This window comes from Panthera leo, chromosome E1, assembly GCF_018350215.1.
Source record: "Panthera leo isolate Ple1 chromosome E1, P.leo_Ple1_pat1.1, whole genome shotgun sequence".
In the NCBI taxonomy this organism is placed as follows: Eukaryota; Metazoa; Chordata; class Mammalia; order Carnivora; family Felidae; genus Panthera; species Panthera leo.
The window spans coordinates 29525535-29553325 of record NC_056692.1 but is presented as its reverse complement, the minus strand read 5'-3'; the positions used below and the strand labels follow the sequence as shown (position 1 = coordinate 29553325).

General features: G+C 42.9%; 1 protein-coding gene across 2 annotated transcripts; it reads left to right on the top strand.

Annotated features, from left to right (window-relative positions):
* Window positions 1-78: 78 nt before the first annotated feature.
* Window positions 79-27791, top strand: DGKE (diacylglycerol kinase epsilon). Of its 2 annotated transcripts, XM_042915690.1 has the most exons (11): window positions 80-1168; window positions 10817-10976; window positions 12740-12859; window positions 15155-15298; window positions 15572-15729; window positions 16060-16111; window positions 17346-17459; window positions 18466-18537; window positions 20818-20945; window positions 21624-21735; window positions 22341-27791. In XM_042915690.1, the coding sequence occupies exons 1-11, from the start codon at window positions 714-716 to the stop codon at window positions 22518-22520; spliced, it is 1695 nt and encodes a 564-aa protein (XP_042771624.1). In that variant the 5' UTR covers window positions 80-713; the 3' UTR covers window positions 22521-27791. The 2 variants fall into 2 exon arrangements, with proteins under 2 accessions (XP_042771625.1, XP_042771624.1); XM_042915691.1 differs by lacking the exon at window positions 12740-12859 and having other exon boundaries at window positions 79-1168.

Genomic DNA, 27791 nt, shown 5'->3' with positions numbered 1-27791 from the left:
TCTGCCTTCGCGTTCCACCCCTCACCTCCACTGCGCCCCGGGGCTCGCGCCGCAGGCCCCGCCCCCGCCCGCGGCCGCGCCGCCCGGCTCGGCGTGCGCAGGGCTCACTCTGCCCTTCGCTGGCGTCGGCGTCGGCGGGCAGGTAGGCCCCGGAGGTTTGCTCGCGCGCGCGCGCGCGCGGCCGCGCGCGGGCGGCCCCAGGCCTGGTCCCGGAGCCGCGCCTCCGCCCACGCGAGGTAGGGCCTGAGGGGCGGGGCCGGTCGCGAGGCCTCGGGAGGGGCCGGCGGGAGGCCGCTCTCGGGCGGAGCGGCTGCGCCCGGGAGGGGAGTGCGGGCCGCGAACTAACGGTCACGAACGCTGGCGGCGCCGCGCGACCCACGTGCGCCACCGCGCCCAGAGACCCGGGCACCCAGCTCCGCGGCCGCGTCCCCGCGGAGGGCAGCCTATCCGTTTTTCCTGTGGGCGACCCCGTGCCCGGCGCGGGGAGGAGCGTGACAGCGCTGGGCGCCGCCCCCTCGGCGCGGCTCGGCGGGAGGCTCCCGGGTAGCGGCGGGGAAGAAGCGGCGCGTGCTCCCCCTTGGAGACCGTGGGACCACCCGGGCAGAAGGCGCCCTCGGTGTCCCCTGAAAGGCGGAGGGCGGGCTAGCGGGGACCGCGAGCCCCGGGCGGACCCCGCCTGTTTGTCTCCCAGTTAGAAATCGGTCTTAGACAAGATGGAAGGGGAGAAGCGGCCGGCGCCCTACGAGGGCCTGTTTGCCGACGGGCACCTGATCCTGTGGACGCTGTGCTCGGTGCTGCTGCCCGTGTTCATCACCTTCTGGTGCAGCCTCCAGCGGTCCCGCCGCCAGCTGCACCGCCGGGACATCTTCCGCAAGAGCAAGCACGGGTGGCGCGACACGGACCTGTTCAGCCAGCCCACCTACTGCTGCGTGTGCACGCAGCACATTCTGCTGGGCGCCTTCTGCGACTGCTGCGGGCTGCGCGTGGACGAGGGCTGCCTCAAGAAGGCCGACAAGCGCTTCCAGTGCAAGGAGATCATGCTTAAGAGTGACGGCAGGGCCCTGGACGCCATGCCCCACCACTGGATCCGGGGCAACGTGCCCCTGTGCAGTTGCTGCGTGGTTTGCAAGCAGCAGTGCGGCAGCCAACCCAAGCTCTGCGATTACAGGTACGGCCTTTGTGGGTACACGTTGTCCCAGGATGCGGGGTAGGAGTCGGGATCTCGCAGAGTGCGCTAGAGACTTACCTTGATCTCTGCAAATGGCCTCAACTGCCCACTTCAAGGAACCAAGCTAATAAACATCCCGGGTATTGGACAAGCAGGGCAGCTTTGCAGTATCATTTGCCTAGATGATACATCTAGCCTCCGCTCCTCAGCCAGCCTGCCCTTTTGGGCAATAAAACTTGGCACTGAACTTTGATCCAGAGGCCTCTAAGTACTGCATACTTCATAGCCACCATGTTACGTTTTCGCTTTTGTTACTATGGATTATTTCCATTTTAAGTGAGAAAAAACGAAGTGTGGACAAATTGACTTTTCCTTAGACTCACAAAACTGATTCTCCTCAGCATCTTTTTATGAATGGACAGTGAAAACAAGCATCATTCCATGGCAGCGCTTTAATTATCTTTTTCAAATATAGATATTGGTGCTGTGATGAAAGACAAAACTTAAAGGATTCTCCTTTCGCCACATGGCCTTCTTAGGACCGGTAGCATCTTAGACAGTCTTGGATTAAGCCAAGAATATTTTGATGGCTTCTAAATAAACACACATTAGACAACACATGAACATTCTTAAATATTCTCTGAAAATAGGTGAAGATGCTCTTTGCTGGTATTAGAGATTCATAATAAAAGGAGATGCTGCTCCCGCAGATCATCTGCTTTAACTCATTTTGCAGTTGAGCGAATTTTAGTCAGTGGTAAAATGGAACTGGTGTCTGGGATTTCTAACCCCCAGCATAGTGTTAAGAGTACTAACACTTAGCCTTGTCTCATCCTTAAGTCTGGACATCTCCACTGTCCTGAGTTTTATTTCTGACAAGTAGAAAGGGCCCTAAACATGTTTAAGACCTAAAAGAGAAAGCTGACACTAGATAGAAAGTTACTTTTTTATTTATTTCCGTCTTTATTTTTTTCTTTTACTTCAAAATCTTTTTTTTAATTTGTCTTCCAAATTTAGATGTACTTTTGGCATCAATGAGAGCTAGGTTACCAGCGTCTTTAAATAAATTTAATAGCTCTCTCTATAGTTAAGCTTTAGTCTTCAAAAGCTGGGATTAGTTGGAAAGAAGACATGACTGGCATATTATTTCCTTCCCTTCTTGGTGTCTGTGTAGAATTAGATAAAAATGGCCTCCATAAATATCTGAACTGCACTTCAGATACTCCTTAATGAATAATAGTGCTCTGATCTTCCACCCAAATGATTTTTCTTAGAAAAGAGTATCTGGGGGCGATTAGGTGACTCAGTTAAGCGTCTAGCTCTTGATCTAGCTCAGGTCTAGCGTCTAGCTCAGGTCATGATCTCACGGTCATGGGATCAGGCCCCACATCTGGCTCTGCGCTAAGGGTGGAAGCCTGCTTGGCATTCTCTCTTTCCCTCTGTCTCCCTCACTCTCTGCCCCTCCCCCACTCATTTTCTCTCTCTCTCTCTCTCTCTCTCTCTCTCAAAATAAACATTAAAAAAAAAGTGGGGCGCCTGGGTGGCTCAGTTGGTTAAGTGTCAGACTTCAACTCAAGTCACAATCTCACAGTTGGTGAGTTTGAGCCCCTCATTGAGAGCTGTCAGTGCAGAGCCTGCTCTGGAGCCTCTACTTACCTCTCTGCCACTCTCTCTCGCTCTCTCTCTCTCTCTCTCTCAAAAATAAATAAGCACTTTTTTAAAAATTGCATTTGCACAAAAAAAAAAAAAGCATATCTGACCCTGTCCCTCCTCTGCTTAATTAAACCCCTACCCCTTCAGTTGCTCCTGGTCACTTACCCTGATGGTCTTTCAGTATAACCTTCAGGTGCTTAACATGGTGCCCAGGGGCTGATGTGCTCTCTGGACCCTGCCTGCCCTTCCAGTTTTTACCTGCCACCACCTGCGTTAAACTTTAAGCACCAGCAACACTGGCTTTTTCATATTTCCCTTCTCTTTCTCAAGGCTTTCCTCCCCTGGCTAGCTTTTAGGCATCCTTAGAGACTTGTCTTGTGTCCTTTCCTCCAGGAACCCTTGCCTGATCTACTCACCCCCAGGCCCAGAGTTTTCCTTTTTGATGATGACGTAATATCCGATATCTCAGTGGTTCTCAAAGTAGGTTCCCCAAACCAGCGGTATTAGCATCATTTGGAAACTTGTTATAAATGCAAATTCTAGTGTTGCCAGACTTAGCAAACAAGATAAAAACATTTGCAATATTGCGGCCAGCTTATATCCCCCCAAATCATTCGTTGTTTATCTGAAGCTGAAATTCAGTTAAGCATCTTCTATTTTCTTCGTGACCCTACTCCCACCTCCGACCCCCTGAATCAGAAACTTGGGCTGGAGACGAGCAGTCTTTGCTCTGGCAGGCCCTGCAGGTAATTCTAAAGTTGTATGTACCTTTTACAACGTCAGCCTCTGTCCTTAATGTTGTGTCCTCCCCTTTGTACACAGTGAATGTGATGATACATCTTTTTCTCACGAGTTTGTTCTTACCAGATACTCAACAGTCTGTCCTCAGCTTGCTAGAGCCCCTCACCACAGGTGGGGATTATTTCTGTGTAATTTAGGAAATGCTTGTTACTCCCAGGAGAAAAGAGCATGGCGCCCTGAAGTTGTGCATGTTCTGCAGTGTTCTCCTGTGTTTTAGCCAATAGCATTATGCAGGGTTACTGAATGCTCTGACCTTCCGTAGGAATGAGATATTTCAGGAAAATAAACTATCTATTCGAACTTTAAACACAAGCCAGACCGTCCCTCTGGATTTTACCCAGCCCTGGCGAGGGCTTCTACCATGTCTGTATCACTACAGAAGTATGAGTCTTAAGGGAACTAGAAAGACCCAGGTAGTAACTGATTTTGAAGCTTGCGGGCCAGTTCAGCTCTGCCGAATAAGTGACAGAGGCCCTTTAATTTATACTCATTCAGTCTTGATTCAGTTTTCACACGGTGAGCATCTATGTATTTTGTTTCAGGCGCTGTGCCAGATTCTACTTTCCCTGTAGGTTTTTTTCTCTTCGTGTATATTTCCCCAACCACTATAATGTGTCTCTGCACCTAGTATCATATCACTCCTTCCCTATCCTTCCTTTTTTTCTTAACTGTCACCTGACTAAAATAGGGAATTGTGTTATAAGTATTCATTATATTTGTTAAATGAACCTTTGTTCCTTATAGTAATCCATCTCTTGTTAAGAAAACTGAAGGTGTTTTTTTTTTATTTTTTATGTTTATTTATTTTTGACAGAGAGAGAGAGAGAGAGAGAGAGAGAGAGAGAGAGAGCATGAGCGGGGGAGGGGCAGAGAGAGAGGGAGACACAGAATCGGAAGCAGGCTCCAGGCTCCGAGCTGTCAGCGCAGAGCCCGACACGGGGCTCGAACTCACAGACCGCGAGATCATGACCTGAGCTGAAGTCGGACGCCCAACCGACTGAGCCACCCAGGCGCCCCCTTAAGGTGCTTTTTTATTTATAAGGCCTTTTCTTCCTTACATCCTATCCCCTTACACACACTGATTAATGAAACAAAGCTTTCTTCATTACATCCTATGTAAGAAAAGCTTCCAAAGCTTTTCTTCCTTACATCCTATGCCCCTTACACACACTGATTAATGAAACAAAGCTTCTGACTTTTAGCAGGTGATTACATTGGCCACTTTAGTCTTGACTTTGATCTTAAACTGTATGTTTCTGTGTTCTGTCGGTATGTATTTATTCATTTCTTTAATTATCTGAAATGATGAAAGATCCCAGATCATTTTTTTTTAATTTTTTTTTAACGTTTTTATTTATTTTTGAGACAGAGAGAGACAGAGCATGAACGGGGGAGGGGCAGAGAGAGAGGGAGACACAGAATCGGAGGCAGGCTCCAGGCTCTGAGCCATCAGCCCAGAGCCCGACGCAGGGCTCGAACTCACAGACTTCGAGATCATGACCTGAGCCGAAGTCAGACGCTCAACCGACTGAGCCACCCAGGCGCCCCTCCCAGATCATTTTCTAGAGTAGAGGTGGACAACCTTTCTATGAAAAGCCAAAACTAAGTATTTTAGGCTTTGCAGACCATATGGTCTGTCATAACTACTTGACTCACTAGACAACACATAAATGACTGGGTGTAGCTGTACTACAATAAAACTTTATTCACAACATCAGGTGGCAGACGTATTTGTAGTTGGCCAACCCCCGTTATGGTGTGAATATCATAAATGAACACCCCGAGGCACCTGGCCGGCTCCGTTGGTTGAACGTCCAACTTCAGCTCAGGTCATGATCTCACGATCCGTGGGTTTGAGCCCCGCATCAGGCTCTGTGCTGACAGCTCGGAGCCTGGAGCTTGCGTCGGATTCTGGGTCTCCCTCTCTTTGTCTGCCCCTCCCCAGCTCACTCGCGTGCTCTCTCTCTCAAAAACAAACATTTAAAAACTTAAAAAATAAATAAATAAATGAACATCTCAACCTCATGTATAGTTCTGCCACCTCCTCTAGCATACTAAAGAAGAGAGCTATCGTGAACAGGTAACTTAACAAAAAATTCTAAGAAGTGTTGCCTGTAGTTTCTTTTTTCCCCTGTGAAGCTGCTTCTTTAAAAAATAAAGCAGTCAGGGGCACCTGGGTGGCTCAGTCAGTTAAGCGTCCGATTCTTGATTTCAGCTCAGGTCATCATCTCACAGTTTGAGGGTTCGACCCCCACATCAGGTTCTGCTGTCAATGCAGAGCCAGCTAGGGATTCTCTCTTCCTCCCTCTGCCCCTTTCCCACTCATTCTCTCTCTCTCTCCCTCTCCCTCAAAATAAATATACATTAAAAATTTTTTTTAAATAAAGCTATCATACACCTGCATAAAAGTGGCACATAGGGTGATGTTCTGTCTTGATAAAGGTTTCAGTTATAGGAAAATGTTCATTTGTCAAAACTCAGCAAATGTACAGATTTGTATATTTAATTGTAAATTTTACATCAAAAGAAAAATCCCATAAATAAATGATGAACTCTAGGTAAAGATAGGCTTGCTTGCTGAACTATTTAGGAAGTATCCTGATATCTGCATTCTACTTGAAATACACCAAAAATTAGGTGGATTGATGGATGGATAGAAATGTAACAAAGCAACTATAGGAAGATATTAATGCTGGAATGTAGGTGGTTTACTGTTTATCTGTTTACTGTAAAAAAAAAATTCTAACACAAAACATTTTAAATTTTTTTTTTTCAACATTTATTTATTTTTGGGACAGAGAGAGACAGAGCATGAACGGGGGAGGGGCAGAGAGAGAGGGAGACACAGAATCGGAAACAGGCTCCAGGCTCTGAGCCATCAGCCCAGAGCCTGACGCGGGGCTCGAACTCACGGACCGCGAGATCGTGACCTGGCTGAAGTCGGATGCCCAACCGACTGCACCACCCAGGCGCCCCTCACAAAACATTTTAAAAAGCAAGGAGACTATCCTTGTTTTTTGGAAATCCTTGTTGAAATATTGAAAGATAAAATCTCATAATGTCTGTAATACTTTCAAACGATTTAGCTATATGTGAGTTTACACAAAGAGATAAAGCAAATGTGGGAAAAATATTAAGAATCAGAGTGAAGGGTTGATTTAAGGGTATTCACTTTGCTATTCTTTTGACTTCTGTGTAGATCTAAAATGTCAAAAACATAAGCAATGAGTCAGTGACATGATCGCTGGAACTAAAATATCAAGACATTATATTAGTAATGTCTTGTTTTCCCATCAGGTTTGAAATCTAGATCAGGTTAAACACTAATTACAAAACACATAGAGACAATTCTCAATTTTGAATATAGTATTTGTAAGGAAAAGTATAATGTTGAATAACTAGTATGCATTTTGGCTCTACCTTCAAAGAACAAAGGCTGATAATAGCCATCATTTTAGCTAAAAGAATCTTTTCTGAAATGTATGAGAATGCAGTAAATGATAAAGGTGTCCCAAGTCTGTGGGGATAGAAAAGATTGTTTTACGAATGGTGCTAGGACAGGTATTCTCTGGGGGGGGAAAGTGAGGTCTTCAAACCACACTATCTGCCACAATAAACTCCAAATGGGTTAAAGCAAGGGCTCTTAGTTCACAGATGGATAAGATTCCAAGAAACCCTGACCCTTTCAGGAGATTTTCAGTGGAGCCTGTAGCCCCGGAAGAAGCACTAAATTAAAGACATGGGTGTGAAAACTGAATGGGTGGGAATTTGCAAATAGTGAAGGACTTCAGAGCTTAAAAGCATTTAAGTAAACCCCAAAGGGAAATAGGGAGCTATCAAAAAATAAACTTAAGTACATTAAAAAGTAAATTGAAAAGAAACCGAAAGAAGCTTGCAATAAATATGACAGGAAAGAGGTTAATACCCTACATAAATCCAAAGTGCATGCAATTATTAAAACCTAGTAAAAGGTGACTATAGGACATGAATCCATCCATTCACAGAAGAAGACAAAAAATATTCAGCGTCACCTAGTGATCAAAAGCCTTCAAATTAAAACAAAAAAATGTGTTTTCTATCAAGGAAAAAATTTAAAATACTAACGTGCAGGATTAGCAAGTGTTAGACATGATAGACATCTCGATGAACTGGTAACAAGCACACTGGACAGATGGACCACATACTGGTTACTGTGAAACTGATGTCCGTGTTATGTGTCAACTGTACTCAAAAAAAATATTAAAAAGAAAACAGTCTTAGGAAAATGCATGCCCTTTGAGTCAGTAACTTGGCTTTTAGAATTCAAGGGAAATAATCTCATTTATGCTTATGGTTGTTCTTCATGTTGTTTATACTTAGAAAAATAAGCTATCTAAATGTCTTATTTTTAGGGGCACTTGGCTGGCTCAGTCAGTTAAGCGTCTGACTCTTGATTTCATCTCAGGTCATGATCTCCCAGTTCATGGGATCGAACCCCATCGGGCTCCACACTGACAGTGCAGAGCCTCCTTGGAATTCTCTCTCTCTCCCCCTGTCTCTCTGCCCCTCCCCTGCTCCCACCCTTTCTCTCTCTCTCCCTGTCTCTCTCTCTCAAAATAAAAAAGTAAAACTTTAAAAATTAAAAAATAATAAATGTCTTATTTTTTTAATGTTAAATTATATATCCGTATGTATGGTACTATACATTCTTTACAAACCATATTTTTTTAAATGTTTAATGGCATAGGACAACATTCATGATAACATGGAAAGAAAAGTACCGTCCAGATGTACATATATCATAACGAGAAACACATCTATGCACAGTAAAACTGAGAAATACAGGGGTGCCTGGGTTGCTCAGTTGGTTGAGCATCCGACTTCGGCTCAGATCATGATCTCATGGTCCGTGAGTTCAAGCCCCGTGTCGGGCTCTGTGCTGACAGCTCAGAGCCTGGAGTCTGCTTCCAATTCTCTGTCTCCCTCTCTCTCTGCTCCTCCCCTGCTTATGCTCTATCTCTGTCTCTCAAAAATAAATAAATGTAAAAAAAAAAAAAAAAAAAAAAACCTGAAAAGTACAGCAAGAAGTTAAGATTTATTGTCTTTGGATGATTTTTATTTAATATCTCTTTGTATTTTCTAAATTCTCAAGCATATGCTGATATTATCTTATTGAAAATGTATTTTTAAAAATGTATGTAGGTAGTTGACGAATGTATTCTGGTTTTTAGAGACTCAAGCAGTACAGCAATACAGAAGGACACAGGATAAAAAGCAGATATTCTTCTCAGCCCTCTCATCCCACTTTTCTTCCCAGAGGAAACCAGTGTGAAATAATTCAGGGGCACCCTTTCAGATTATTCTCAATTACAGTCCCCTGTTGTAAAGTTAATGGTGTGGTCTCAAGCTTAGTCTGAAAGGAACTATTCACTAAACATATGCAAGTTACTTTACAGTTTTCTGTCTAACGGATCATGCAGGTAACACTTCTTTCAGGGGTAAATAAGACTCCTGAGTAAATAGCAGTAATCAGTTGAGAAATCTGAACATCCACCGGAAAAAACAACCTTAAAATAGAAATCCAAAAGGGTTGACCTTGGGCAAAAGACTTTTATTCTCTCTCTCTTTTTTTTAATTCATTTATTTTCTGCCGGCCTGCTTTTGTCTGTACACTCAGCTCTGCCTGCCTTATCTGTGACTGGATTAAAGTCTTAGCAGATTAATAATAGAAACCTGGGACCTTCACCAGCACTATTCTCTGCTTGTTTCACGCTCATATCCAGAGAGGCGAATCTGAATGTACATATCTTCTGTCTATATTTCAAGTACAAACACAGAGATTGGTTTTGTATTAACTGCCAACAAGAAATGCACTGTTTGGCTATATCTACTGAAATATTTTCAGATGGTCATAAATTACGAGGTTTTCAAACTGGACAGACTGGACCCCGAGGAACACAAAGACCCAGGCCAGTGGGGCATTTAATTAAGCAGCAAGGACTTTAGGCCTCACAAACGTTATTTCAACCAAAGCACAAATAATTAAAATACAGAACCATTGTTCTAGACCCACTCTTGTTTATGTGGATATGTCTACTGGCATTTACCATGTTATAAATTAAAACTGGGAAATTGCTTAAATACTCATTTTTAAAGTGACAAAATATTTTTATGAAAATTTAGTGAGAAGAGTGACATTATTCTACCTTTTTGGTACATTTCTTTGGTTTAGAGGCCACCTAGATCCTACTGTCGGCTGCTGCACTGGGTCTGTACACACTTGAGAGGAGGAAGATGAAATAACATCTTGGTATTAATATTAAAATGATTTTAATCTCAGAGTCGCCCTGCAAGGATCTTGAGGGGCTCCAGACCACACTTTATTTTTCTTTTAACGTTTTTTATTTATTTTTGAAAGCGCGATCACAGAGAGAGAGGGACAGAGGATCTGAAGCTGGCTCTGCACTCGTAGCAGAGAGCCCCATGTGGGGCTGGAACTCACAAACGGCGAGATCATGACCTGAGCCGAAGTCAGATGCTCAGCTGACTGAGCCACCCGGGTGTCCCTAGACCACACTTTAAAAATCACAGTTAGGGGCACCTGAGTGTCTGACCCTTGATTTCAGCTCAGGTCATGATCCCGGGGTCATGAGATCGAGCTCTGCATCAGGTGCTTCACTGAGCGTGGAGCCTGCTTAAGATCCTCTCTCTCCCTCTTCCTCACCCCTCCCCTGCTCGTTCTCTCTCTCTCTCTCCCTCCCTCTCCCCATCCCCACTCTCTCTCACTTTCTAAAAAATAAAAATAAAGTTATAGAGGCTCCTGAGTGGCTGAGTCAGTTGAGGATCCAACTCTTGATTGCAACTCAGGTCATGATCCCAGGGTCAGGAGATCGAACCCTGCGTCCAGCCCTGCGCTGAGCATGGAGCCTGCTTGGGATTCTCTCCCTCCCTGTTTCTCTGCCCCTCCCCTGCTCCCATGTGCGCACGTGAGCTCTCTTTCAAAGTAATATTTTTTTTTTTAAGTTCTAAAAAACACTATTAAACTGCCAAGTATTTTCAAACTTTATTGCTCATTTTCACTGTGCAGATAGTTATAAATCTTTTCTTTGCTAGATTTTATGCCCAATAGTGATGAGATTACTAAAGGATCAGTTTGCACATCAGTGAAATTATGGTTTAAGATTAATTATTGTCTTTGTTTCTTCCTTCCCTCAGGTGCATTTGGTGTCAGAAAACGGTACATGATGAGTGCATGAAAAATAGTTTAAAGAACGAAAAGTGTGATTTTGGAGAATTCAAAAATCTCATCATTCCACCAAGTTACTTGACCTCTATTAATCAGATGCGTAAAGACAAAAAAACAGATTATGCGGTGGTAAGCCGAGTTCATTTTTCCTTATGTAATTGATTTTCACAAAGCTGCCCGAGTCCCTGTGTGACACTTAATGGTGGCCTTGAGGGAAGAATCGTTACCGTGGGCTGCAGAGCCCTGCCCAGTGTTTAGAGCTGTGCCACCAAGTTCGGCCCTTGAGTCCTTTCACATCTAAAGGGAAATTGGAAATGTTATATTACTGGTTTCTAAATCCCTGCCTGCACCTGCATCACTTGGGGAGCTTTTTAAAAATGCAGATTCCTGACTCCACCTCCATCACCAGGTTTGATTAGGAGGCCGAGGGTAGGTCCCAGGAATCTGTATTTTTCTTTAAGGTCCTCAGACAATTCTGATAAACAGCCAGATTGGAAATTCTTTATCATTATCAGTGAAAAGAAAACAGGGATTTTGCTCACACATTGTTCTAACAGAATTTTTCTATTCGGAACTTTATGTTATTTGGAGCATTAGATGCTCCAACAAATAATTTGAACCTTAAAGCTGTCAACACTTCGCAGCATGTATGAGTGTAGAAACTGATCTAAATGTATCTTTCAGTCTTTATGTGGTTCTTAAGGGATAACTGTAAAAATTTGCATTTATTTCCTACTTGAATATGCCAAAATAGTTGAACTATTTTATCTCGAAATTCAGTTTTGTGTCTTTTCCAAATTAGGATTTTATTTTATTTTATTTTATTTTATTTTATTTTATTTTATTTTAGGGTTTTATATCTTAAATGTCATCTTTGACAGTAGTCCTGCCAAAGAAAAAGGCATTTAAAAATTTTTAAATATTATGTTTAATGTTATGGTACATATTTTTTAAACGTACATACAGTGCCTTAATGTGTCTGATTTCAATCTAAGATCATAAGGGGTGAGAATCACTAAGTAAAACTGTAGAACATCATCGTTGTTCACATCCACAAGGAGAAGGGAGAGGAGAGAAAGGGTTAGGTTAGAGAAATACAAATTTCATTTGACTTTGGGCTTTGTATAAATCTGGATTCTTGAATCTAATTGAGTATACCATTTAAAATGTTTTTTTAATTAAAAAAAAAAAAAGCCTTACAAACTAAAATACATTAGAATATATCCAGAGAAGGACAGTCAAGGTAAGAGAGCAGAGAAAACCTGTGTCCATGCTGTGAACAGTTGAAAGGATGCAAAATGGATTGCCCAGGAGACAAAACTGATGAAAGATACAATGCTTCAGGTGTTTGAGCACAACAGTTATATGGAAGAACAAATAACATTATTTCTGGTTGCCTTAGGAAGCAAAATTAGAATGATGAATGAAAGTTATTGAAACACAGATTTTTAACTCAATTTAAGTCAAAACTTTCTAACAACACATGAAGCGTGAGTTAAATTATTCATCTATAAGTTCCCTTTCCATTCTTAGAATTCTTTGATTTTTGTATTCATTGTAGTGTGATAGTTGTTTTTTTCCCAGCGTATTTACAGCACTATTGCTACCAAGAAATGAAAAATTTATTGCTGGAGCGCCTGGGTGGCTCAGTTGGTTGAGCATCTGACTTCGGCTCAAATCATGATCTCACACACAGTTCCTGAGTTTGGGCCCTGCGTCCGGCTCTGTGCTGTGTCAGCTTCAGATTCTGTATCTCCCTCTCTCTCTGCCCCTTCCCTGCTCGCGCTCGTCTGTCTCTCTCGACATTAATAAACATTTTTTTAAAAAAGAAAAATTTATTGCTCACCATCTTTGAGATATTAAACCCTTTTCACTCGCATTAATTTTTTTAGCTAGCCTCTAAGCTTGGAAAGCAGTGGACCCCATTAATAATCCTGGCCAACTCTCGTAGTGGAACTAACATGGGAGAAGGGCTGCTGGGAGAATTTAGGATCCTCCTAAACCCAGTCCAGGTAACTAAAGAGAAAACTTTCCTTCTGTATTAATCTTCTCATGCTTAGCTTTTCGTTTTCCCTAAGTTGTAATGGTGGTTAATGCTTCAAACCAGTCATCACTTGATTTTAGGAAAGAATTATAAAAGTATCAAGCCATCCAAATATATAGAGAAAGAGGTACTCTCATGGTGGGGACATAAAATGGTGCAGCCACTTTAGAAAAGTGAAGCAATTTCTTAAAAAGTTAAATATAAATTTACCCTACCACCTACCAATCCCATTTCTAGCAGTCTGCCCAAGGGAAGTGAAAGCATATGTCCCGCAGAGACTTCTATGCAAATGTTCATAGCAGCGATATTCATAATAGCCAAAAGGTGGAAACAACCTAACTGTCCATTCGCCAGTAAGTTGATAGAACCAAATGTGTACCCACACAAGGGAGTATCACGCAGTGATAGGAAGGGACGAGGCACGACGCATACGTGCAACCAGGAACGAACCTCAGAACCATGCTAAGTGAAAGAAGCCAGGTGCAAGGACCCTCGGGGTATGTCCCTTTTATGTGACCTGTCCACAACAGGCAGATGTACAGAAACAGAGGAGTGAGTGGTTGCCTGAGGCCAGGGCTGCAGAATGGGAGTGAGTGCACCCAGACACTGAGGGACCCTCTCGGAGCAGTGAAAACGCTCTAGACTGGATTGTGATGGTTGCACAGCTCCGTAAACTGACTAAAAGCCATTTAATTGGCACTTTAAAAGCGCATTTCCGGGGCGCCTGGGTGGCGCAGTCGGTTAAGCGTCCGACTTCAACCAGGTCACGATCTCGCGGTCCGTGAGTTCGAGCCCCGCGTCAGGCTCTGGGCTGATGGCTCGGAGCCTGGAGCCTGTTTCCGATTCTGTGTCTCCCTCTCTCTCTGCCCCTCCCCCGTTCATGCTCTGTCTCTCTCTGTCCCAAAAATAAATAAAAAACGTTGAAAAAAAAATTTAAAAAAAAAAAAAAAAAAAAAAAAAAAAAAAAAAAATAAAAGCGCATTTCCATATATATAAATTGTGCCTCAGTTTAAACAAGAAGAATAAAAGGATGGCAGCATTGAGTTTACGTGCTGGCTGCTTCTACTTTGAAAAACATTTATAAACAACTCCTGCGACAATCAGAAACGCAATAATTTTTTTCCTTGCCGTTTGTATTTTTCCCTTTCAACAATAGATACTTAAGGAAATTATAAAAGTAATAAAAATGGAAAGAAAATCACCTGCAGTTTCCCCACACGAATACACCGGTTGTTTTCATTTGTCCATGTTCTTTGCATGCATTGTCTGTGCGTCTGCATATTAACATCACAGTAACGATACTCTAGATTTAAAATTTGTGTTGTTTTCAGTACTTAAAGAGTATTTGTCCCTGGTGTGATGTAGTCTTCATAATTACACCTGAAATGATGAAGATAATTAATTGAATGGATATATCCTGTTTATCCAGGCTCCTGCTGTTGGAGATTGAGTTTGTCTCATAATTATACAACCATAAATAATGCCACACTGAATACCTTTATAAACAGGTGTTTTCATTTTTTGAAATGTTTTCCTAGATCATTTACAGAATTAGAGGTATCAAGGGTCCTTGCATCTTTACATCATTGTATGTATGTTGCAAAATTACTTTCCAGAAATGTGCACAAACTTGCACTAGTGATGGATTTGAAAAATCCACTATAGGGGCGCCTGGGTGGCTCAGTCGGTTAAGCATCCGACTTTGACTCAGGTCACGATCTCATAGTTCGTGAGTTCGAGCCCCACGTCGGGCTCTGTGCTGACCGCTCAGAGCCTGGAGCCTGCTTCACATTCTGTGTCTCCCTCTCTCTCTGCCCCTTCCCTGCTCATGCTGTGTCTCTCTCTGTCTCAAAAAGTAAAATAAACATTTTTAAAAAAAGAAAAATCCACTATAAAATATGAAGTAATGTGCTAAGGGTGAACTTAGCACATTCTGGTTTCACGTGAACAGGAAGGAGGCAGTGTCGTGTAATGGATAGACTATAGGACTGAAGGTGTATGTCAACACTTAAGTATTGGGGGACTCACAGGCAAGTTATTTAACCTCCCTGCGCCTCAACTTCCTGGTCAGTAGAACGAGGCTTACTTGTGAGTAGGGCCAGCGTCCGGACGAGCCGCAGTATCAGCAGTCTGGCGCATCGCTAGGCACTTCGTAGCCCGCGTTGTTCTCTAACCGCATCCATACTTATCTGGGGGGACGTCATCCTCACAGATGGAGGATAGTGTTGGATACAAATAAGTGTTCTTTTTCTTTCATTTCTAGGTTTTTGATGTAACTAAAACCCCCCCTGTCAAAGCCCTGCAGCTTTGCACTCTCCTTCCCTGTCACTCGGCCCGCGTGCTTGTTTGTGGAGGGGACGGCACGGTGGGCTGGGTCCTGGACGCAGTTGACGAAATGAAGATTAAGGTATCAACCTTTAAGACCTGCGTGCCCTTCGCAGAACCAGTTCCGAGATACAGATACAGTATTATGGTTACATTTTTTATTACGCAGATAAATATTAGAAGACATTGCCAATTTTGAACATTATGATTAAGCAGTTCCTATAACCTTCAGCAAAACAACATACAGCTGTTATATTTGTGTCTCTCTTGCTTTGGTCTATAAATTTTACCAAATAACATTACCCTACAAATCATCTGAAGAGAAAACTCCCAACACACGTCTTCCGTTTTCTAGGGACAAGAAAAGTACATTCCGCAAGTCGCAGTCCTGCCTCTGGGAACAGGCAACGATCTGTCCAATACCTTGGGCTGGGGCACAGGGTACGCGGGAGAGATCCCCGTCGCTCAGGTCTTAAGAAATGTGATGGAAGCAGATGGGATTAAACTAGATAGGTGAGTTTTACTTCCTCCAAAAGGTAGATTTCTGGAGCTTCGGTAATATTGTTTGGTCTAAAAATGAAGACTTGAAGTAGTTACAAAATGTAACTTAAATGTAAAAGACTGTGTTAATTGTACTCATCCACCATGCTGGGGTTTTATTCTGTTATATGAGGACTGAAGTCACATTAGGTAGAGCACTCATCTCAAAATTTGTGTAGTCACTTAGGTGTGCTTATTTTTTCAAATGCTATTTTAATAAAAGTACTTCATCTACAGGACTGCAAAGTTAAGTGGCAGTTAATTTGATAATAATTGCCTTTTTTTTTAACCTCTGTATTTTAGATGGAAAGTTCAAGTAACAAATAAAGGATACTACAACTTAAGAAAACCCAAGGTATGTTTTCTGGGCCTCAGTTGCACGTGATTTCAGCACTCTTAACTAGTCCGTCATATTTTATAGTGGATTTTTCAAATTCATCACGAGTGCAAGTTAGTGCCCATTTCTGGAAAGCAGTTTTGCTTTGTACACGTGTGGCGCAGTGGTGGGATACAGGGACGCGGTGCTTATTCCCTCTGGGGGCCAGTTATGGAGCAGAAGAGAAACCCACGTGCTCAGCCCCCAGTTGGCCTGTAAAGAGGGCTGTGGGGGAAACACATTGTGAGTGCGGGTAGCGCCTCCCTGGCAGATCGGGCTGGAGAGGTTTTGGGGGAAGAGATGGGTGAGGTGGTCCTTAAAAGGTAAACGCAATTTAGATGGACAGAGAAAGGAACAAAAGACTTTCCAGGCAGAGGAAATCGATCCTGGGGACGCAAATCATGGTTAGCAAATACTGCGGAGATCAGCTCTGTGTTTTCTAAAAGATAACTCTGGGGGTGGAGTGAAAATAGCCTTGAAAGTTGCACGAGGGCAAAATATGGGGACTTTCAGCAGGAAGACAGCAAAAACATTGTAGAGGTGGAAGTGATCGACCCTTGGCAGCTCGGTAGTAGAGCAAGAGAGAAAATACACGTTATGCCAGATTTCTAGTTGTTGAGGCTGGATGTGTGGGAATGACCGTAACCAGGATACAAAGAGAAAGAGTTTCAGGTTTGAGTAAGAGGAAAAGGAAGTTAGATTGGGGGCATACCAGCCTTAAGGCTGTGGCACATTGGAAGGGGGTTGGAAATGCAGGCTTAGTTAGTGCTCAGGAACAAGACAGAGCTGGGGATGGAGACTGAGGCACTCATGCTGGGCTGGGAAATAAATTAAGCAAGGACCAACATCCTGGCTTGACACGGATAGAAACTGAGACCCTGGGGGTTGCAGTGAAAGTGAAAAGCAGGTGTAATGGGCATACAGGAGAAACCTGGGTGCAAAGTAGAGCCATTCTAGATGATAAGGTCTGAGGTGCAGCACATTACTCAGAAAAGCAAAGTGAAATTTATGTGGATTGTCATCGGCCTTTGAACCGAAGCTTTATTTCTGGAAACTTCACTGGATAGGTAGCATCAGCTCTAAGTGAAATGTAAATGCAGAAAGCATTAAATTTTGATAAAGAACATACAGACTGAGATTTAACAGATTACACATATGTAACAGGCTTAGATTGAAGCATATTGCAGTTGTTTATTCTTCCCCCTTTTCGCAGGAATTCACAATGAACAACTATTTTTCTGTTGGACCTGATGCTCTCATGGCTCTCAATTTTCACGCTCATCGCGAGAAGGCACCATCTCTGTTTTCTAGCAGAATTCTTAATAAGGTGTGTTGGATAAAATAACATTTCCTGCTTATCACTGAAGGTACAGTAAAAATAGTTCAATTATATCTAGCCCTCTTCCAAGTAGATTCAGATAGAACTTACTTACGGAAACGTTCACCTGCTCTGTTTTGTTATTGAAGTGTTTTGTGGCTGTGACAAACTTCTTACAATTTGGAGAATGTTCCACAGCACATTCTGCTCCAGCAGCAACTAAGTGAAATTCACGATAGCCTATCTTACTTAAATGGCAACAAACATTGGAAAGAATTTTAGGCAGGCAGGATAAACTTTTGGTGAAGTCATGAACGGGAAAAACACAGATTCCTTTGGCTTCAGAAAGCTCCGAAATGCAGACGAAGGAAGAGAGGGAGCAGTTCGTTTGCCACGGCTTTTACCTACGCTCACCACTCTGACTCCTAGTACAAGTGATTCCTTTGGTGCAAGTTTCACTTTGGCATTGTTTTTTTTTTTTTAATGGCTTTTGGTGATTGAGCAACAGGATGTAAAAATTTAATGCGAAGCGGTTTTGCTCCTGGTTTCAGTTTTACAAGTAGTTCACGTTTACAAATAGTTACCTCTTACTAATATAATTACTAAGGCCGCAAGTGTTGCCGTTTGTACGATTAGTAATTAACGTCTCAGAGCTTCCATCAACCTTTCTATTTTCGGAAGTGATTATAAGTGTCCTTTAGATGTGTCTCTATTCCTTTCATTAAGTGATCTCAAGTACTAGGAAAAGGTGGAGTTTTCTAATTTTGATACAGTATTTCTTTGTAAAATGTAGCTTTTTGGATAAACTGGGAGAAAGCACCATTTAGGCACATGCTACTGAAAAATGGGCTACTTCAGCTCAGAAGTAACACGTCCTTTTTCCCCAGGAGAACCTAGTCCACTGTAAGCAAGCAAGGCTCGATGATCACGTCAGGGATCGTTGGTTCAGTGTCTTATCTTGCTTACGAGCTCATTAGGTTGCTTTAATATCCCATTTTCTGTCCATTTCTTCTAGGCTGTTTACTTGTTCTATGGAACCAAAGACTGTTTGGTACAAGAATGTAAAGATTTGAATAAAAAAGTTGAGGTAAGCTTTTAAAGTTTTAGGTGGTCTCTGGATTATAAATTTTTTTCTAAGAAAAATGCTGAATTTTCTGTTAACATATTTTGCTAACATACATGGAATATTTATTGTGGGCCAGGCGCTTTACTAAGTGCTTCATACACATTATCCCACTGCGTTGTCACCACAATCCTACAAGTCAGGCACTACTCTGTTGCCATTATGCAGAAGAGAAAACTGTTTGAAATTAAGTAATTTGCCCAAAGGCACACATAACCAGGATTTGAACCCAGGTTTATCTCCCTCCGGTCTGTTGAACTGATACTGAGCAGCTTTCCATTCACACTTGATGACAAATGTGAAGCAATCTTCACGTAGTACCCGACTCATCATGGACTCTCAGAGGAAGTTTAAATGCAAAGTTTATATGACAATTGTGATGTGTCTCTCTTCTATGCAAAGCAAAGTCGAGATGTAGGAGCAGGAAAAACAGAATATTAATGAGTGCTTGTGGCTACAGTATCCCTGATGTCATGATACGGCAAAATCTTGTGTATATTCCTTGCTTGCTTCCAGAAAGAATCTGTAATGGTTAACAGCACCAACAAACACATTAATACAGAGAAACGTAAAAACTAGTAAAAAGAATAAAAGGGCAAGAGCTTAGGAAGAGAGAAAAGTGAGCAGGGAGGGTGAGGGGCCTGATGATACGTATGCCGGGCAATTAGGCTAACGCTGAGCTCACACGCTTTGAGGCCACAGTGCAGGAGGAATGGGAAGATTTGCCGTAAAAAAAGTTCCTTGCCCTTTATTACATTTGCTTCATCCTGGGCTTTGATAACCTTGGCGGAATGGGCAAACATGCTAACGCTTTATTGTTTTGTCTGATATTTTATTTATACAAAAATTATTTGTGAAGCCACCTACACGATGCCAGGCACTGTCCTCGGTACTGGGGATCCAGTGATAAATCCCTTGCTCTCACTGAGTTTACAGTGTAGAGGGAAAGAAAACATTTAAAGCACACTGCAGGATAGTGTGACAGGTGACATGATCAGGAAATCTTACAAGAATAAATAAGGGTAGTACATAACCCAGGGGCTGGAGAGACTGTCTAGGGAAAGTGACTGTAACATGTCTTTCTGAACGAAGTGATGAGCTGGAATCTGAACATTAAATAAGAGATAGCTGAGTGAAAAAGGAGGTGGAAATTGTTCTCCACTAAGAAGCATATGTGCAGAGGCCCAGAGGTGAGAGAGGACATGGTGTATTTGAGGGAGCTCCAGCTGGAGGATAGCTCACAGGAGGGACAGAGCAGGAGCAGAGGCCAAATCTCAGAGGGGCCGTACTGGCCCGTGAAAGAACTTGGATTTCATCCTGAGCTCCAGTCAGGCGCAGAAGGGCTGCAGTCAGGATGACACATTTGCATTCCCTAAGTGCTCAATTTCCTGCTCTGAGAGCAATGAAGATGAGGAGAGACGGGCCAGGTAGGCACCCGCAGGGCAGAGGTGAGGGTGTGCTGGACTTGGGACTGTCCAGAGTGACGGAGTGACGGAGAGGGGAGGTGCTTGGAAGTGGAGGGTAAAGGCGAGGAAATCAAAGATGACCCCAGGTTTCTGGCCCAGGCACCCGAGGCCCACGGGGGTGCTCTTTCCTGGGAGGTAGATAGGGGCCGCAGGGAAGATGCTTTGCGTTAACCCAGTCTTGCGCCCAGCAGTTGCAGGTGCCACCACTGGTTGGAACCGTTTTATGGGCAGTAGGATCCACAGATCTGGCCCGGTTTGCTGTCCTGGACCAGCAAGGTAGAGCTGTCAGCGCTGAGATGGCAGTTAACGACATCGCGCTGGCTTTTTCCTCCGGAGTCTGCGGCCCGAGAAGAGAGAGGAGCCTAGAACAGAGCTAGAGGCGGGAGGTGGAACTCAGCAGTGACCGAGGAGGAACACCCAGAGGAGGAGGGTCTGACTCCCAGAAGTGAAGGGAGGGAGTAGTTCAGGAAAGGGTGTCGGGTGCCACTGAAATAGCAAATTGGGTAAGGCCTGAAAAAGATGAGATTAACAAAAACTGTGTCATTTTACCTTAGTTTAAAAAAATGAAGTTGTTATAATTAATGTAATAACCACTGAACGGATGGGAAAGGCTGATTCCTGGGGCGGGGTGGGGGGGGGAGGGGCGCGGGTAGGAAATAGTCTTCTCTACACGTGTGTCTCTCACATCCTGTATGTATGCAGATGGAGGTGAACCCTTGGTGGAAGTGTGCAGAAATAGTATGCCCTGTAGTAATTCACTACTTGTGTTTCTTTAAAGCTAGAACTGGATGGTGAGCGAGTAGAACTGCCCAATTTGGAAGGTATTATAGTTCTGAACATCGGCTACTGGGGCGGTGGCTGCAGACTGTGGGAAGGGATGGGAGATGAGACTTACCCTCTAGCCAGGTATGTACATTTATGATTGGGTTTTTTATGACACTGTTTTCTTTAAAGCAGTCTGTTTTTGGGGCACCTGGGTGGCTCAGTCACTTAGACGTCCAGCTCTTGATCTCAACTCAGGTTATGGTGTCATGGTTCATGAGATCGAGCCCCACGCCCAGCTCTGCACTGTCAGCTTGGGATTCTCTCTCCCTTGCTCTCTGCCCCTCCCCTGCTCACATGCATGCACATGCGCGTGCTCTCTCTCTCTCTCTCTCTTTCTCAAAATAAGCTTTAAAAAAAAAAAAAGCAATCTGGGGTGCCTGAGTGGCTCAGTTGATTAAGCGTCCGACTTCAGCTCAGGTCATGATCTTGTGGTTCGTGGGTTCAAGACCTGCGTTGGGCCCCGCACTGACAGTGCGGAGCCTGCTTGGGGTTCTTTCTCTCTCCCTCTCTCTCTCTGCCCCTCCCTGACTTGTGCTTTCTCTCTCTCTTGAAATAAACTTAAAAAAAAATTTTTTTTAGGCACTCTGTTGTTTATAGACTAATATTTTTTCAAATTTCTATTTTTGTATATGTCATTAATATGAATACCTTATTAAATAATAAGTTGATTGTCCACCGCTGTGAAAAAGTATTTGTCTTAACGTGACTGATCTTACTTCATTGCATCACACAATCCATGTGTCCTTTTTCCAACTGTAGGCATGATGACGGTTTGCTAGAGGTCGTTGGAGTGTATGGGTCTTTCCACTGTGCTCAGATTCAGGTGAAACTGGCAAACCCTTTTCGAATAGGACAAGCACATACGGTGCGGGTAAGTGATATATTGCTCTGTATTTCATTGAGTCCCATTTCTAAGCCACTGATCCATAGCGAAAGAAATACACACTCTAGCTTTCCAGAAACAGTGGTGCACAGTGGCACCCGGGGGGCTCAGTCAGTTAAGCATCCGACTGTTGATTTTGGCTCAGGCCATGAGCTCAGGGTTCATGGGATTGAGCCCCACCTCAAGCTCTGCACTGGCAATGCAGGGAGCCTGCTTCATTCAGATATTCTCTCTCTCTCTCTCTCTCTCTCTCTTTGTTCCTTCCCTGCTCGTGCACTATGCACTCTCTCTCTCTCTAAATAAATTAAGATTTTTTTTTCTAAGAAGTAAATAAATAAACAGTGGTTTACACCCACACTGTCACTCAGCCTCCACCAAAGGCTTCGATATGATGGGGAAGAAACAAAGTGTTCAGTGGAAAAGAATCCCTTAAACGACTGATGATAAAGATATATTCAGATTAATTTTCTAAGAAGGAAATGCTCATAATTGTCCCTAGAAAAGTTAAGGGACTGTGGATGATATTACTAAGGAAGACCTTTCTGAGCTTCTGGGGACTTACTTGTTTCTAATTATCTGTTCCCTAATACCAGTTGATTTTGAAGTGCTCGATGATGCCAATGCAGGTAGATGGGGAGCCGTGGGCCCAGGGCCCCTGCACTGTCACCATAACTCACAAGACACACGCACTGATGTTGTATTTCTCTGGAGAACAGACGGACGATGATATCTCCAGTACTTCAGATCAAGAGGACATAAAGGAAACCGAGTAGATGGATGAGGAATGAAAGTTTAGAATTCTCCCAAACAAGCAGATACGTATTTGTCCAGGAGTAAAATTCTCTATCAGCTGTTTGGTCTTAATTTCACCAGTAGTAGAATGGGTATACATCCGTGTAAATAGCAATTCCAAAAACAGCCAAATTGCCAGTTGTTTACAGATGCCTGTTCTTTTTTCAGCAAAATGGTCCCGTCGTGTAGTACTAACTTTACAAAGTCCCAGAGGGCTAATGACTTGCAGGTGAGATGTTTGTCATGGCTTGATGTGTGAGAGCAGGACTCGCTCTGAGGTCCACACTCTCCTTCCTTATTCTTGAACACATATCTGATGGACAAGATGTAGGTGGCAGAATCATTGCCATCTTAATTCTTAATGTTGTGACACCATCCTAACATTTGGAAAGTTAACTTGCTTTTTTGAACGGAGATGACTGGCGTCCTACCCCCAGGGTTAGTGAGGGCCTTCCGCCGCGGCTGGCCCCCGAAGACTTCTCAGCCTAGCACTGTGTGGATGCATACGGATCTGTTTCCAGGAAACCTAAAAAGGAGAAGTGTTAAAGGAGGACATTACTTAAATTTTTTATATAACTTTTAGGAGCAGAATGAGACCCCCAGATGTTGCTTGGTTAACCCTGTTAATGACCACGTTGAGCTGAAATTCAGCATCTCATTTATGACCCTGTGGAGCCAGAAGACAGCCACACAGTTGAATAGGTAACAGTTAACATTCAGAGCACTGCGGATTGAAAGTTTCCAAGCTAGACTGTTACCCAGTTTCTCCTGAGTAAGAGACAGTATCAACAATTGAAAAAAAGTACTACAGAAAATGTATTCGTCCTATTAGTTGCTCAAAAGAAGTTCGATAATGATTAGTAACTTCTAAAAGTTCAGTGGTCTTGTAGTATTTGAAGTACAGTAGTCTTTTATATCCAAAGTACAGAAATTCCCCTTGGGGAAACAGACAGAATCCTGTGCTAAAATGTTTATATCGTATTTATTTTGAAATGAGAGAGAGATTTTTTTTATTTATTTATTTTCTTCATTGTGGTATACTTGTGTTTAGTGTTTACAATAGATGGCTTTATTTAATAAGTTAAATTCGTCACATAAATTCAGCTAGTCACAATCAGAAATGTAGCCTATTGACTAAAGAAGTAAAACCCATAACTTAATTTTCCTGGAATATCATCCAGATAGTCTCATTCTTTGGAAACATTACTCAATATTTTTTAAAAAGAGGGAGAATGAAAGCACTGGCAAACTACCTTTACGTAACTGAAAGTTTTGTTTCATTGTTTTATTTGACTCTCAATTGCCAGAAGCTGATTGAAGGGCTGGTCTCCTGGTTCCCCAGTAGATGGCACTCTCCTGGTGTGAACCCGCCTGATCCCTCAGGCCAGTGAGGCACACCCTTGGGCCACCAGCCTGGTGTTTTCCTAACAAATGGCCCATTTGCGGGCTTGGTGGTCTTTTATGACGTTAATCTCTGAAAGACGAGACCGTATCCCCCAAAACACCATTAGCTTCCTATAAGGATCTATTATGAATCTGCCATCCGTGAATTGCCATGAAACTTAAATTTCATTCACCTTCAGGCCAAAGCCATGTTTTAAAGGAAAAACTTAGTAGTGATACAGTAGTCAGTGCATTATATAAAATACTCTGATTCTGCTTCAGTTAACCTCTTCCACATCTCAACAGGAGATGGTAAATTCTAGTATTGACAGATTTTGCGAGCGGATCTGTTTTCACCTTTTCATCCACCTTTCATGGTAGGGAACCTGTCGCTATTGGTGGCAGAGTTTTGTAGGTTTTCTTTCATGGACCGATCATGTTTTGAGTATAACGAATTTTATTCCTTAACTCATGGTCGACACTGTTACAGGTATCACATTTTATAAATCTAGGCTACAATTTATCTTACTATAATTCCACAGTGCTAATTGTAGAATCAAAGTAAATCGTTTGGGATGTCAGAATTCAAATCTTCAAAATAGCTAGAAAGCTTTTGTAATAACCATAATGTTACATCGGATCTAGAACAGGTTTATATACAACACCCTTGTTTATTTAAACAAATTGTTTTTTTCAATTTTCATAATCCCGTGAGGCTTTTCCCTGCTGACCCTTCATGAAGCTTTTCCGTTACCTTAGTCTCAGTCATTCAGATTCATTTAGGAAACTTATTTTTGAATACCATGTCATCACACATCTTATTTTAGCAAAGTCCGTTTACTTTTTAGGCACATTTGTCCAGCATTTCAAATAAATGTACAGGCATGGGTCTTGTTTTCAAAAGGATAGTTTACAAGACTCATGTTGCAAGTATATTCTAAGTATATTTAAGAGTAGCGGTTGTTGACATGACCAGTGATTCTGTACTTTACAAAAAATCATTTGCCATAATATTTTCCTGTTCCATTTTAAATTGTCTTGACTAAACACGAAAACAAATTCTGTGTTCTCAGGAAGAAATACATAAAGTGAAGCCTAGCTCCAAGTCTGTTTTCAGATTCCTCTCCCCCTTTACTGTCCTCCTACATTCCTAACCCCTTCAACTTCGTGGCTTAAACACTGAACACCTGGCAGCTCTTATGGACCCCATAAGTAGATGATGATAATTTCTCAGTGCTTTTTATGTTGCGTAGAAATCAAACCGACTTGTGTTTTAAAACACAAGTTGTCTGATAGTGAGGTTACACGACCTTAAATGGGTTTTAGGTTTTCTGCAGCAATTAGCTGGGAACCCCTAATGTAGCTACTGTTTATAAAAATTTTATAGTCAAAATTAATTTATTTTTATTTTTTTAGGGTGTGTCAGAATGTGTCGTATTTGCTTTTTGAAATATGTTTGCCTACTTCGAGTTGTAAAATATTCTGTGGCTCAGAAATGGTCAAGTCCTTTTTGCGTTGTAAAAATGAACACTACCAGCATGTCAAAAGAAAAATAGTTTGCATTTGTAATGTAAAATTGTATTTACTGTATATTATGGAATTTTAAATTTGCACTAACTAGGAAACTGTAAAGGTTATGTTAATTTACAGATTCATGTGGATCTGAATACATCATTTGTACTTATTTGGCCAAATAGGTCAGTAGAATAGGTGATAGTTTTGTGTGGTTTTTCCTTGAGGTGATAACATTGAAGCAAGAACCAGCACTTTATACTCAGAACTGTTTTTAATTCTACCTAATTTGGGACAATGGAATGTAGGTCGATTTATAAAAAAAAATATAGGAACTTAAAAAGAAAAGAGTGTTGTTACTCTGTCCCACGCCGAATGAAGGCATGTTCCCAGCAGTAAGACAGAAGAAGTGGTTTTGCGTTTGCTTTTAAAGTATGCCCTGGCTTTCCCACATCTTCCCTGTAAGGCCTCTCTCCTTTTTATCAAAGTGTGATCTACCAGTTGTCTGCAGCGTCCGTCCGAATCACCTGGGGAGCTCTGATGCCGAAGGCCGGCCCCTGACGTCATGAATCGGTGTCTCTGATGGGACATAGACATTTCGTAATCCCACGAGGCTCTTCCCTGCTGACCCTTGGTGCTTTTATTCACAAGCACCTCGAGTGCTTCTGATGCACGCTGACATTTTTAAAGCTACTGGTCTGTACCTCATGTGTTCACCCAGGGCTTTTGCTGGATGGGTATCATGCAGGAAAATTGAATCGGATGTTCTTAAAATTGTTTTTCCTTCACTCCACTAACTGCGTTCTTCCCCCACAAATCACTCTCCTAAAGGAATGCTGTGAACGATTTGTTCATGTCCTATCCTATCCAAATTAATATATTTATCTGGACGCTATTACATAAAAATTGGTAGCCTCCGATTCTTACGTGGAAACAGGTTTTGAAACTATGATCTAGGGAGTCTTAGAGAACAGGTGGTGCTCAGGGGCCAGTGGGATGGACCCCCAAGGGGCTCCCGCTTTCTCCCTTCATTCGGTGCAGCCCCCCCACTGGATGCTGCTTAAGGTAAGATTTCAGTAAATAAAATTCTGCCTCTTTTTGAAAAAAAAAAGGATTCCATACTTTTTAAAAGGGTTTGGAAGCCACTACTCAGTGAATGACTCTGTCACCTGGTTAATTTTCTGCTGATTTTTACATATTCAGAAACCTCGTGTTTTTTGACAAAAAATATTTTGAAGGTCTTGCTGCTTGGAATATGACCATCTGGCTATTTCACAAGTTTTAAAGGCATTTTCTGTTTTTGTTTTTGTTTTTGTTTTTGTTTTTGTTTTTAGTAGTAAAGCACTGGCTTAACCTCTGTGCCTCACATTTCTAATGTTAGTATAGAAATGGTCTGAGTATTTAGTTCATTTTAGTTAGTAAATACACATACACATTTCCCCCCCACGGCCGCAACTAGTCTGTGCCTGAGGCTTGCAGGAATGAAGGAGGTGTGTTCCAAGGATCTGGAGAAAGAATCCAAAAGGGTCCCCCTCTCAAACAGAAGCTCACGAAACATAAATGATTGCACTTAGCCATCTGCAGAGAGGTCTGAAGAAAGTCAGCGACCTAGAAGCTGTAAATGCAGGTGTATTTCCTCGGTGTCTGCAGGGGCTCGGACTCCCTCCAGTAAAGGAAAGTGTCCAAGCAGAACGCACTGAGCAAGATAAACCATACGAAATGTCCACCTTGTGGTGCTTTCTGGTGACCAGTGTGGAACGTTGAAAAGGAGAGCTGGGAAGTTAGGCCGCTATCCTTGTTCCTCTCACACTGACCAGGCGACAGGGCATCTGTCCTATGTGCGGACCTCACCGTGTGTGAGAACATACCTGCAGGAAGGGCAGGCGGGGTATAGTCGGAGGACGGTGGCTCATCGGAGCGTTTGCTGCCCTCACTCTCCACTCTCGTTCTGGGCCCTGCCGGTAGTTTTCCTCTCGAATTTGAGCTGCTTGAAGGAGCCCGACGGATGAATGGGCGCTCTGATTTGTAATTCTATTCTATACGAGTTTCGAGCAGCCTGGATCCTCGCCCTGATCGCTCGCAGGTGAGCTGACTGAACTGGCTCCCTGGCCCATGGTGTGGACACTTGGGGTGGCTCCGCCTCCTCAGCCAGCTGGCCTCGCACTTCTCCCCCCCCACCCCCATCCCCCACCGGGCCACACGCCACGAACACCACTTAAGCACCCTGTGTCACTGAATTGCTTTTGTTGGGTTTGCTCCGTGTTGTGGTCGATGCCTACTGAGAAATGTGAATTAAAGCACTGATACGTGGAAAACCTTTGCTTGTTTTTTAATAAAAGTTAAAGTGCAGCACTCCA

What these genes read in the sequence shown, in the direction of transcription:
- DGKE (XM_042915690.1), top strand. Translation starts at nt 714, where the DNA reads ATGGAAGGGGAGAAGCGGCCGGCGCCCTACGAGGGCCTGTTTGCCGAC. An exon ending in AAAAAACAGATTATGCGGTG is followed by an intron (nt 10,977 to 12,739) that starts GTAAGCCGAGTT and finishes TAATTTTTTTAG; the next exon opens with CTAGCCTCTAAGCTTGGAAA. An exon ending in GATGGGATTAAACTAGATAG is followed by an intron (nt 15,730 to 16,059) that starts GTGAGTTTTACT and finishes TCTGTATTTTAG; the next exon opens with ATGGAAAGTTCAAGTAACAA.